At 44.4% G+C, this 13,551-nt stretch overlaps 1 protein-coding gene across 1 annotated transcript in view; it reads left to right on the top strand.

The window, feature by feature from the left end:
* Positions 1 to 13,551, top strand: part of CSMD2 (CUB and Sushi multiple domains 2) — a 972,087-nt gene that overhangs the window by 585,123 nt on the left and 373,413 nt on the right. The window contains exon 13 of the mRNA XM_007950414.1: positions 8,097 to 8,279. Coding sequence (XP_007948605.1) covers positions 8,097 to 8,279 — 183 coding nt within the window. The remainder of the gene's footprint in view (positions 1 to 8,096; positions 8,280 to 13,551) is intronic.

The following is a 13,551-nucleotide window of genomic DNA, read 5'->3' on the forward strand; positions in this document are numbered from 1 at the left end:
ACAAATACCCAGAGGTGCACATACAGACAGGTTAACTCTTGCTTCCTTGTGTCCTTCTCATCACCAGAAGTAGAAAAATGGAATGAAGTGTGGTTCTACAGAAATTAATGAAATCTGGACAAGCCCAGAGTGTTGTCCTAATGCACCAAAGATCTCCTGGCCACTCACCAGAAGTAGGGGCTAGTTGAACAGGTCTGGAACACTTATTATGCATAAGACACTGTGCTGGGTTTTGGAGATATAAAGAGAAGGGATGGGACACCTGGCTTTGATAGTTGACAGTCTTCAGCAGAGAGCTTAACTGACTGGATTCCTCAGCCAGCCCCTTCATGGTCTCCCTAGACCATCTCTCTGGCCTGTTTCCCTTCACCATCACTGCCTGCCACATTGAACTTTGAACTATTCTTCAGGCATGGCACTCTTTTCCTTCATTTCTCCTTTCCTTTCATCCTCCCTTCATTATTCCTCAAACATTTTTATTTATTTATTTATTATATTGCCTTTCCTTTCACCCAAATCAGTACTTGTCTCTACTTGTCTAGCAGTGTTCCCTCAAATATTTATTGAAGGCCTACTATGTGCCTTGTACTCTACTAGAAGCCAGGAGATAGACATTTGAAAAACAACTGTCTTGGTCCTAAAGAACTGTTCTGGTTACCTAGTGCCACTCTGACAAGAATATACCACAAGTGGGGTGGCCTTAACAAATAGGAGTTTATTCTTAACAATTTGGAGGCTTTAAGTCCAAGTTCAAGTGCCAGGCTCTAGGGGCTGAGTGAAAGTCCCTTGACCTTGGGCTTCAGCTCTGCCTCTTGCTCCCGGCCCACTGAAGCTAGAGGCATTTCTTCACTCAGACAGCTGCTGGCTGCTGAGACTGACAAGCCCAAGGTCAGCAAATAAAATGGCACAGTCCTGATGTTACCAAATCACATGGCAGGCCATTAATTCAAGTCCATTGAAAGTCCCAAGGTTGGCAGAGCATGGCAGGATCCTGAACAACAACACAGCCTCATGCAGGGTTCAAGCATGCCATCAACTGGAGACCATTCCCAAAGCTTTTTCTTATATATGGGAAGCAGACCACATACCCAAAGCAGCTACTCAGCTGCTCCAGTAGATTCCACCGTGGAGTTAATTACCAATCTCATCATGTGGAATAACTATATTTAGCTGCCCAGCCACGCAGCCAGCCCCAGCCAAGATGATACACATACTTAACACCATTGCTGTAATATAGAAATGCCTAGGGGCTATGGGATCAGGAGCGAAAGAGCTCCTTGTCTACCTGGGTGATGCAGTGAAAATGTCCCAATTGGGCAGCACTTGAGCCAACACTTGAAAAGTGATTGAATCTGTCCAACAGAAAAGTAGAGGGTGTTCATTTTAGAAAGAAGACCCCAAGTGCCATGCTAGGGCCATGTAAGAGCTGGCTGGGCTCAGCCAACAATAGTGACATTAATAACAATGAGGAAACACCTACTAGTTACTAGGCATTGTGACAGTTGTTGTATTTGCATCAATTCATTTAATCCTCAAAACAACCCCGAAAGTTGGATGTTACTATTACCATTTTCATTTTACAGATGAGAAAACTAAGGGTCAGAGAGGATAGGTAATGTACATAGTGTTTATTACTTAGTGTCAAAGCTAGGATTTAGGTCCAAGACTTTCCAGCATCAGAGCTGTTCATTATCACCATTGCACTGTTCTGGATCCTTGTGGGTCATCCAGTTTTGCACCATATAAAGTTCAGGGAAGTGATGGTTGAAGATGAGACTGGGGTGAGAGGTAGGGGTCAGCACACGTCCCACCATGTCAAGGAGTTAAGGTTTTAATCTGTGGATTATGGGAAGCCATAATAAAAAATAAAGAATCAACAAGCAGGAGACAGTAATGATCAGGTTTTTATTATTTAACAATCTCAGGCTGCTTTGTAGAGTGTGGAATAGAGAGAAGAGGCAGAGGAACCACCCAGGAGCTTTTGCAGTCATCCAGGTGAGAAATTGCAGGGGCTGAGCTAAGGCAGTGAGAGAAGGGATGGAGAACACAGTGCACAAAGATATTCAAGAGGACGAGCCAACATGAGGTGGGAAGTGAAAGCTAGGTGGGAAGGGAAAGGGTGGAATCCAGACTGCTTCCCAAGTATTCTGGCTTGGACAGCCTCCAGGAAGCTTTTCTGATGCTCCCAGCCCGAAGCTAGAGTTGCCTGCTCTGTTTTCCCACAGATTGTATAGCCACTTCTACCCCTCTCCACTGTCCTCATCATTTACCTTGCACTTATTTCTATACCCAGCTGATGGTGAGTTCTCCAAGAGCAGAGGCTTTACTGCCAACATGGCATTTGGCACTCTTTCCACGTAATAGATATCAGCTGAACTCGTGCATTAGACAAAGAGAGTGGCCCCTGTGTTCCAGGCAGAGTGCTAAGGTCTGAGTATACCATGGCCAACAATATGTAATAGTCCCTGCCTTCATGGGGCTTACACTCTAGTGGGTGGGGAGACCAGAAACAAGGAGGCAGGCTCAGCAGCCAGCTGACAGTGAGGGGGCCTTAGTTGGTGGGTCAGTTTGTTTCAGGTTTCAATCAGATGTTAAACTCTATGAGGATAGAGATTTTGCCTTCTTCTTCCCACAGCTGTACTCTCACTGTCTAGAACAGTGATCAATAAAAATTTCTGGAATGAGTAAATGAATAGCTACAAAGGGTACTCGGTGCTATGAAGGAAAAGAATGGGGTATTGGGAGAGACAGAATGAAGGGAAAAATCCAAGATGCATGGTCAGGGAAAGTGTCTTTGAGAAGGTAATATTTTCAGCTAAAGTCTGTAGTGCGAGGAGTTTTGCATATCAGGAGGGCAGAGGAGAGGGAATTATAGCTCAGGCTGAGGGGAAAATAAAGAAACTAACAAGCAAATGAGTTCCACCCATTTGGAGAAGCAGCAAATCACAGCCCAAGCTTGGCTTCCTGCCTTCCTTAACGTGGTGCTTTCCTCCTGGGAGCACATCAGATAGTCTGTGAATTTATAGAGACATATGACATGGTTCCTTCTGGAAAGATGTTGTCATAAGAGAAGATTCCAATTTAGTGTTAGAAATTGAAAAACCTGGGGAGAAGACAGTGAGGTTGATCACAGGTGATAGGGATGGAACAGCCAAGAAAAGAGAAAGCAAATATGCATAGCAGCACTCAGTCGTGATGGGGTCAGAGACATCTTTGAAGCTCACATTTCTTAGCTTCTTTTTGGTAAGAAAAGGAAGGAAGGAACACTTATAAAGTGGAATTATATTAAGCTCGATAGTAAGTTTGATTTGTTCCAAGTCAAAATGTGATTTTTCTATCTAGAATCCTAGGCCTGAATCTCAGACTTGGTCAACACCAAGAAACCCATGGTCAAGTGCCTTTGAGGGTGGGCAATGGAACACAAAGAATTCTCTGTAGAAAGACAGGGGCCTTGGTCCCTCTGCTCCCAGCCGAGGTTGAGGGGAGATAGACAGTAACACTGGGCTAGCAGGGAAGCCCCAGACCAGAACCAAGACACCCAGGAGAGAGAAGCCAGCCACCTGCTCCTCTCCCCCACTGAGAAGGTACAACATCTCTCTCCCCTCCTTGCTCTGTTCTTCCTCTCCCACCACCCAATCCTAGTTCTGTGGTCAACAAATTACCCTATACTTTGAAACTGTTTGCCAAATGCTCCTCCCTTAAAGCTGATTTCCCTTTGAGATCACCACTGAGGTGACCTTAAGGTGACGTTGAGGCTGCCCTCTCCACTGCTGGCAACTCATTCCTCCACATTTTATTAACTTCATATTTGAGAGTTGGGGTCATGTCCTTACTCCCCAGTGCCATTCTACCTACATGTAAACCTCATCTCTTTTGAACCTATGCCATCTCCAGTTCTGTCACTTTCTACCCCTACTCACAAATTAATCCCTTCATCTCTTCAAGTCTTACTATCATCTTCTCTCTCAATGTCTTGATCTTCTCAGTTCCCTTCAGTCCATTCCACCGTGACTGCTATAGACCTTGTTGTTTACCACCTCTGAAATCTTAACGTGCCCTCCTCTTGGGTCTTTTGTTCCTTTAGCTCTCTCACTCTGTTACTCCCTCTACTCCTATTCACCATCTTTCTTTGACCTCTTCATTTCCCCCTGTTATTTTTACTTCCTTCCCTCTTTAGCCTAAGCTCCTTGGGTAACAATTCATTCTTTTTAACTCCTTGGGATCCCTGAGTGATACAAATGTTTACTGCAGCCATATGTTAACTGAAAGGTTGGAAGTTTGAATCTACCCAGAGGTGTATTGTAAGAACGTCCTGCTGATCTACTTATTAAAAATCAGTCATTGAGAACCCTGGGGAGCACAGTTGTTATCTGACACACATACGGATGCCATTATTGGAGTCAACTCCATGGTAACTAGGTTTTATTTTTCTTTTCCAAGTCCTTGTTCTGTTCTCTTTTCATTTCTCCTCCAATCCCAACCTCCCTTAATCATTCCTATTTCCCCTTTCTCCACTCCTACATGAACCATGGTACTGAGGACTTCTGGAGCACACACAGCCCTGTTCAGTGGTGTGCCTATAAATGAGTGACCTCTCCCTCAGTGGGCCTAGAGCTGCATGTGCACATCCATCTAGCTATGATTTCCTCTTCTCCAGGGTGACTGTTTCTTGTTAACATCAAAATCTTTTCCTTCTTTTCAGCAAAGACCATGACCTCTTCCTCCACTTAGGAAATAGAACCTAAATGATCACAAGATCTCCCTCAACTTCCTGCCATCTTACCTGAAAACTTACCACAACCACCTCTTCCCTCTTCACTCCTGTCACTAGGGAAAGAGTCCTCTTGGTCTCCTGGCCAAGCCTCCAGAGTACCCTGGCCCCCATTCCCCTTGCCTTCTCAGAGCCTCACACCATCATTCCTCACTTGTTCTCCATATCTTCGGGTCAACCACTCAATCTCTTTCTGCTTTTCCCTAGCATTTCAATGTGGTCAATTGTCTCCCATCTTCAAAACATTTCAACACCTTTTCAGGTGAGCTACCACTTAATTTCTCTCTCTTTCTTCACTGCTAAGAAACACTTTCCTTGAAAGCCATCTACTCTTACTGTCTTCTCTTCACATCTCCCATTGGGCACTGACTTCATCATTACACTTAATCTACTTCTGCCAGTATCACCAATGACCTCCTATCACTAACCTGTTTTTCAATCCTATCTAAACTTACCTGTAGTATTTGATGCTGTTGGTCTCCTTCCTGCAACTCATTTCCTCTCTGAGCTTCTGTGACCTGGATCTCCCCAGGATTTTAATCTATCATTCTAAAATTCTGGTGTTCCCCACTGTTCTGTCCTGGATTGACACCTCTTCTCACTTTTTGTTGAGTTGTTGTTGTTGTTAAGTGCCGTCGAGTCGTTTCCAACTCATAGCAACCCCATGCACAGCAGAACGAAACACTGCCCGATCCTGCACCAGCCCCACAATCCCTGCTATACATGAGCCCATCATCGCAGCCACCGTGTCAATCCATCTTGTTGAAGGCCTCCCCCTCTTTCGTCGACCCTCCACCCTACCAAGCATGACATCCTTCTCCAGGGAATGGTCCCTTCTTACAACATGACCAAAATAGGTGAGACGAAGTCTGGCCATTCTTGCTTCCAAGAAGCATTCTGGCTGCACTTCCTCCGGGACAGATCTGTTAGTTCTTTTAGCAGTCCATGGTACTTTCAGCATTCTTCGCCAGCACCACAACTCAAAAGCATCAACTCTTCTTCGGTCTTCCTTATTCATTGTCCAGTTCTCACATGCATACGAGGCGATTGGAAATATCATGGCTTGTGTCATGTTATTTTTGTTGAGTGGTCTTATTCTTCTCATGGCTTCTTCTACTATCTATCAGCTAAATCCCCAAATCTGTATTTCTATGACTTTATTCTGTATTTAAGACCTTTATAGCCACTTTCTCCTACATATTTGCACTTGGAGGTCCCACAGGCACTTCATATCTCAGCATGCCCTACTGATGATGCTCAATCCACATCTGCTTCTCCTCCTGCATTCTTCTCTTAGTGAAAGAACACCCAAGTGGCCAGGCCAAAACCTTCTGTCACGGTAGACTTTGTCTAAAATTTTGGTATTTTCTTCATTGTGGATTTTTTTCATTAAATATTATTTTTCTTGATTACTGAGTTATTTTATGCCCCCTTAAATTTAGTGTCCAAGGTGAGTGCCTCACTCTCCTCACTCTGGTCCTGACCAGGCCCTCCAAGTTTGAGATAGGTGCTTCCATAGTACAAATTATCCTGTGTTCTAAATTCCTGTTTCCTTGTCTGTATTGTAACTAGATGTTTACTCCTTGAGAGCAGAGGCCATATCCAGATCCCAAGGGTCTAGTACAGGGACAAGCCCACAGTTGGTGCTCATTATAATTTTTTTATTACATCACTAAGGAAGGGACACGTGGCGGGGCATGTGTGAAGGGCTATGCTACAAAATGGAAAGTGACGGGCAGATTCCATCCCCTCCTAAGGACACTTGGTCTGTTGAACTGATCACAGCACTAGGCAAGCCACTGTGGTCAGGGATGCAGGTGGGTGTGCCCCACATTTATACCTTGTACAACATGATGAGTCTTCACTACTAACCAACAATGAGCCAGTTTCCACGTGTACTCCAACTCATAGTAACATCATGTGCATCAGAGTAAAACTATGTTCCATAAGGATTTCAGTGGCTGATTTTTCAGAAATAGATCACCAAGACTTTCTTCCAAGGCACCTCTGGGTAGACTTGAGCCTCCAATTTTTCAATTAGGAGCAAGATCCCTTTTGACCCAAGAACCTTTAGAAGGTGTTCAGAAAAACTTGCCTGATGACTCCAAAACTAGAAAGACAAATACTGCCATTGAGTTGATTCTAACTCATAGCAACTCCCTTTGGGTTTCCAAGGTGGTAAATCTTTACAGAAGTAGATTGGCCAGTCTTTCTTCCATGGAGTGGCTGGTGGGTTTGAACCACCAACTTTCTGGTTAGCAGTCAAAATGCCTTAGGCACTACACCACCAGACTCCAGCCCCTATTTCTCCCAAATCACAGACTCTCACAGTCTTCACTTCACCATCTGCCACTTCATTTGTTACATCTCATCTTCCTGCTGGACACCCTCCTTCTTGAGAACATAGCTCCTCCTCCTACCCCACTTCTTCCTTCTCTTCCTCTCTTTCTCTCTGTCTTTCTCTCTTCCACTTCCTCCCTTCATCTCTCATAGCACTAAAAGCAGGCCTGGTGGGCCTTAGCCATCACTTACTGTCTGACCTGTTGGAGCCAAGGTAGGCACTGATCCTGAGACTCTGGAGGAAACTCCAGGCACTTGGCCATGCACACTCCTTTCCTGAAGGATCCTAATAGACTCGTCATGTGGCAGCCAGACGTTCACACTCATCAAGTCCAGGATCCCGGAGCTCTCTCTTGGAACCCATTTCATATCTGACTTACAACTGTTGAATCAAATGAACTTTAAGAACACACTTAATGAGTCATTATTTCATTTCATCTGCTCCTGGCTCAAATTGAATTATAAAATAGCTTCATGAAAGTACTTCCATGTAAGAAGGCAATAAGTCTGATTTTCACTTAATCTGTGATTGGGGAAAAGGCAGGCAGCAGAGATCAGCTGCCTTTCCATCTTCACCTGCCTTGGCTGCTCAGGAATGGACTGGCTATGTTTAAGATCTAGCAGATGACATTCATAACCTGGAGGCAGAGTCAAGTTCAGTAAGGAAGTCTCCAAACTTTGAGATGTGTTACATCCTGTGACAGGTAACCTATCTTCCCTGAGTAAAAGTATCCAAGCACCTAGAGCATTTATGTGGACACAGAGGAATAGACACTGGATACCTGGAAGGCCCATTCATCCTAGGATGTTATGTTTAAACAGGACATTGCAGGGTTACTTATAAATCTAATAATTGAATGTCCTACCACCTGTGTAACTCTTCAGCACTGACTCATGGCAGAGGTACAGCAGAGCATGTAATGTGGACTTCCAGCTTTGAGAGAAGTATCAAGTCACCTTTTGTCTCTGTTATCTTGTCTTTCAGAGATTGAGCAAGGCAGTTGCGGTGATCCTGGTGTCCCTGCCTATGGCCGGAGAGAAGGCTCCCGGTTCCACCACGGTGACACACTCAAGTTTGAATGCCAGCCTGCCTTTGAGCTAGTGGGGCAGAAGGCAATCACGTGCCAAAAGAATAACCAGTGGTCTGCTAAGAAGCCAGGCTGTGTGTGTAAGTGAGCAAGGAGGTGGCTGCTTTGAGGGCCCCACAGAGAAGCAGGGACCCACTTTCCAGCAAGTTCAGGGGCCCTACCCTTGAGACCCTACAGGGTTAATAACAACTTCATTTTAGTTGGTTTCTGTTATTTCTTGGGGCATTGCTGGTTGGGTCCTCCTTCCTGGCACTAGTGTTCCCTGCGTCACTGAGAGTGATTGGTCTTGGCATTCAGAGACCTTCTTCAACACCATCTTACTTTCCCTGGTGATCCTTGAGAGCAAGGTAGAGACCACTGAGGCTTGGTCTACCAAGCTTAGACCCAGAGATTTTCTCCTCATCCTTGACACCACTGGTGATACCATGCAATCAAGCCAGGGTGGAAGAGACTGCCTTTGTGTAAGACTATAGACTCTATACCAGCATCTGGGTATTATGAAAAACCATTACTTTGACAGAATATAATGAATTTCCTAAAATTGCTTCCTCTTGGATAGGACTTAAGGAGCAATGGGGGATCAAGCTATCTTTGCATTGTTGATCATTTGGGGAACAGGTTAGAATTGAGTACTCTGTTACAGGGATATAACATAACTTCTCAGATGGTGTGACCATCCTTTCTGGTGCAAATGCTATCTTCAGTCTTGTGACAAGGGTGCAGGGGCTGTGTATGTAGCAGAAGGAGGAGCATGATCATCACTGAGAAATCAAAGGCTCTAGCTTCTCTGGGTTGTCACTTCTTATTCTCCCAACCCTTACCACCATCCTTCCTTCATCTCTTTCAATCTGCTTCTCTTAGGGTCAGCCTAACCCTCTGACCCTTCACCCACATTGATGGGCTTCTCTGGGCCTCGAAGTTCTACATACTATGGCAGGGTGGCCCCTTGGGGCTGGAAGGAGGGAGTAGCCTAGGAGATTCTAACATAGTATCAGTGAAGACTAAGAGAGTGGTGTATGAGTTGATGAGTTGAGTCATATCACAGTGATTATACTTTTCGAACTACAATAACAAAAATGACCTTATTTGATCTTGCAAAGCATTTTTGATGACTTGTGAGTTTATTTATGTAAAAATTCTTGCAGAGGTTTAAAGATCAAATTGCTCTTAGATACACATTTAACAAATCATCCTTACTGAAAAGAAAAAAATTGCATGAGATCTGCCAGTCTCTGCTCACTGATGTGGTTAGAATATGGAGCCCTACAGTGTTAGCCTTGTAACCCACTGGGAGTCCAGGGTACTAGGAGAGGTGGGGAGCACTAGCTGGGAGCAGCTCAGGAAATGCAGCAACAAAGGGGCTAGGAGATATAAAGACCAAGCCCAGACAGGAGTGGGCAAAAGGAGTCGAGTTAGGCAGGGGGCAGGTTGGAAGCAGAGCCCCAGAAGTTAATGGCACAGACTGTGGAATTCTGCTGTATGGTGGGGTGTACTCTCTGAAATCCATCCAGACAGAGCAAAGCAAGCAAAACTGGAGCAGTGCCAGGCCCCTGGGGCAGAGAGCTGGTACAAAGGATGTGGGAAGCAGAGCTAACCAGCAACTTGTTATCTTCAGCTGCCATTTATTTGGCCCCTGACTCATGGCAACACCATGTAAAACAAGATCAGACTGTTGTGATCCATAGGGTTTTCACTGACTGATTTTTTTGGAAGTCGATTCCCAGGCTTTTCTTCCTTGTCTGTCTTAGTCTGGAAGGTCTGCTAAAACCTGTTCAAGATATAGCAACATGCAAGTCTCCACTGACAGACAAATATGAGGTATATTGGCTGGGAATCAAACATGAGTCTCCCACATGGAATGTGACAATTAGAATCAGGATCAAGGTTCCTGCCCCACAAGCCAAGAGGTACACGTAGCAGAGTGCTGGGAAAAAGCCTTGGGATTAGGAGTGGTTGGTGCCACTTGAGTCCTCCAGGAATTTACTTGACACCTTGACTCTTTGGAGTAATTGTAGAAAATCTTTTGAGAATCTTCACTAAAGGCAAGTGGCCTTGAAGTGTGGCTCAGCAGGTTCCTGGTTTCCAGAAGCAAAGCTGACAGCCCTGGTGAGTTGGGCACTAATGGCAAACAACTGAGTAGGAGAGGGGACAGAGCAGCCCCAGCAAGTATGGATCAGCTCTCTGTGGTTTAAAACAAGGAGGGAGAGCCTGAGTTTGAAGAACTGTGAGCCATGCACTCTGGAGGATCATCATGGCATTTTCTTTTTCTTGGTGCATGCTTAGAGGGGGTAGGGGGATGACATCAGCATGGCACTCTGATCACTCGGGTGTGTTAGACATATGAATGTAACAGCATGGCTTGAGTCTCAAGGATGTTGGTTTCGGTGGAGGAGGTGAAAAAGCCAACTGGCCTAGTGCCTTTGCACCATATAGCAAGGTTGATTTGCATTTCATGAAGATGAAGGACCAACATCTGTCAGTTCTCTACTGGGTGTCTAGCCCCTAAGCTGACTCTTCCTTAAGTCAAAGGCTTTTTCCTCAGGGAGCTCACAGTCTTACAGCTAGTCAAAAGGAAGAGATGGTGACAAGAAAGGCCTGATTCACTGAAATAGCTTTGGATTAGAATTCTGGAGCCCTGATTTGTAATCCTAGTTCAGCTACACGACTATGACCCGGGCATTTCCTCTCTCTGGATTTCAGTTTACTGATCTACTCAAGAATTCCATTCTTGCTCCAAAACTTTCACACTCCATGCTCATATTTACAAAGAAAGGTAACTATGGCATGAACAAACCAAAAAAAACTAATTGCTGTGGGGTCAACTTTGACTCAAGCAGCTCCATGTGTGTCAGAGTAGACCTGTACTCCATCAGGTTTTCAATGACTGATTTTTCAAAAGTAGATTTTCCAAAGTAGGCTTTTCATCCGAGGCACCTCTTGGTGGACTTGAACCCTTAACCTTTTGATTAGCAGCTGAGTGTGTTAACCATTTGCACACCCGAGGACTCCATGATGTCCTCACATTTTGCACAACAAATGGTTGGACACCACTTCCCAAAGCAGATCGTTAAAGAGTTCATACTTTGTTGTGGTTGTTGTTGTTGTTGTTGTTGTTGTTATTTGCCGTCGAGTTGGCCTTGACTCATAGCGACCCCTCCTTGGGTTTCCGAGGCAGTATCACTACAAAAGTATATTGCCCAACCTTCCTTCTGAGTACTTTGATTTAGGAATATTAAAATTTGCTGTTCTGCTCCTGACTGTAGATCATATATATCATGGTGGGTGATCAATAGAAAAGGTTCAGCATCTGTAAATGTCTATAAAAATATAAAATAGTGAAGTTGCTCTCTATGTTTTATAAAGTAGTTATAAATGTACATACAAAAGTACCTCTAGCAAAAGGCAGCATACCTGTCCTAAATCGTTATTAGGTGGTGGTGGTGGTGCTTTAACTCGTGGTGACTTTATGTACAATGAAATGTTGCCCAGCCCTGTGCCTTTCTCACCATCAGTGCTGTGTTTGAGCCCATTTTGCAGCCTCTGTGTTAACCCACACCACACATTAGTCACAACAAACATTAATACAATAGTTAGCAAACTAAAACGTTCTTTACTTCTTAGAATATACAAGAGGCTTGGGGAAATTATTTTGATGGCTCTAATCTCTTTGAATAATTGTACAAAAAAGCACAAAGCAGTGCATTCTTCTTTCCTGAAATATTTTCTTCCAAACAGCTCCTTACCAGGGCACCGCCCTGCCGAGGCTACACAAATATACTCTTTCTTTCATGGTCCACAACATTTTCTATATCAAGCCGAGACTTTAGAATCATTTCATTGGTTTTTGGGCTACCCTCACAGTGGTAGATGCTCAACAGATGGTCCTTTTTTCATTTACGTTTCCAAGAAGGTGATGTTTCTTATGATGAAAAACATTTTTAAAGGAAAGATGGAAGCAGTTTCTTTTTCTTACTCTCATGTCCTTGGTTAATGCACATCCCAAGGGATCACTGCTAAAAATCAGTTGGAAGTAGTACCACATTCCGTCTAGTCAAGGACTGTATTAAGAGTCTATCATGTGCTAGACACCATGCATTGGATTCAGAGCTATTCACTCCCTGCCTGTGAAATTTGCTCAACCTGGCTGTCTTGGTGGGAAAGCTTTGGCTATTTTGCTCCCTTCTTTACAAAAGAATAAGGAGCCTTTCTCATACAACCATGACCAGTTTTCCTTTGCAAGAGATACAATGGAAGGAAGATACAATAATGCTGATGAAGGTTTGCACAATACTTGATGCTTTGTTGACAGGCGAGCAGAACACTTCACACTTCATAAGGAAGCCAGGAAACCAATTATCAGTCCATTAGCAGCCACTTTCCAAAGAAGTTTCAAAACAACCTTCACCAGAGATATGCCAAGAATGCACAAATATGTGCTTCCCATCCCCATCTTGTAAAGTGCCATAGGAAGGTGTGAATTCTAATTGCTCAGCCCCTGATGTATATGGCATATTTGTGAAATGTGAAGGCAGGACCTAATAGGACCTATACAGTGCAAATTCCAAACCCACAGCATCTTGAGAGATACAGGAAGGGAGAAGTGGCGCTCAAAGAAAATGTCTCAGAGGATACAGGGTTTGAGCTGGGCCTTGAAGACTTGGGAAGGAAAGGAAGGTGTTCCACACAAGGATACCAAGGAAAATGGTCCTGTTCTAGTACCCTTCTGCCTCCCCTACTCCGTGCACGTGCGCATACACACACTTTTGAACAAAGGGGTGGGTTGGCCATAGGGTTATCAGGAAGCTGGTCTCTCCCAAGTACCCTAGGTCAGGGTTTCTAAAGCTCAGCACCGTTGCCATCTTTGACCAGGTCATTCTTCGTCGTGTGGGTCTCATGCCTTGTAGGATGTTTAGCCACATTCCTGACCTCTACCCACTAGATATCAGTAGCAACCCTGGGAAGGGAGGGTGACAACCAAAAATGTCACCAGACACTACCAAATGTCCGCTGGGGACAGATTCACCCCAGGTTGAGAAGCTCTGGTCTACAATAACCTGAAGGGGGAAAAAAATCATTGCCATCAAGTTAATTCCAACCATAGTGACCCTATAGGACAGAGTAGAACTGCACCCTAGAATTCCCAAGGTTGTAATCTTTACAGAAGCAGTATGTCACATTTTTCTCCTTTTGGTTAGCAGCCAAGCACTTAACCTCTACACTAACAGGGCCCCTGTCCCTAGGATAACTTAGTCATGTCAAATATAACGAAATCCTTGGGTTTGTGTGTTAAGTGGGGCTGTGATTAAAGTCTATAGAACTATAGCAGTGAGAAAACATGACATAGGAAACAAT

The sequence above is a fragment of the Orycteropus afer genome, unplaced genomic scaffold, assembly GCF_000298275.1.
Source record: "Orycteropus afer afer isolate SDZICR_OR568_19922 unplaced genomic scaffold, OryAfe1.0 scaffold00272, whole genome shotgun sequence".
NCBI classification, from domain to species: domain Eukaryota; kingdom Metazoa; phylum Chordata; class Mammalia; order Tubulidentata; family Orycteropodidae; genus Orycteropus; species Orycteropus afer.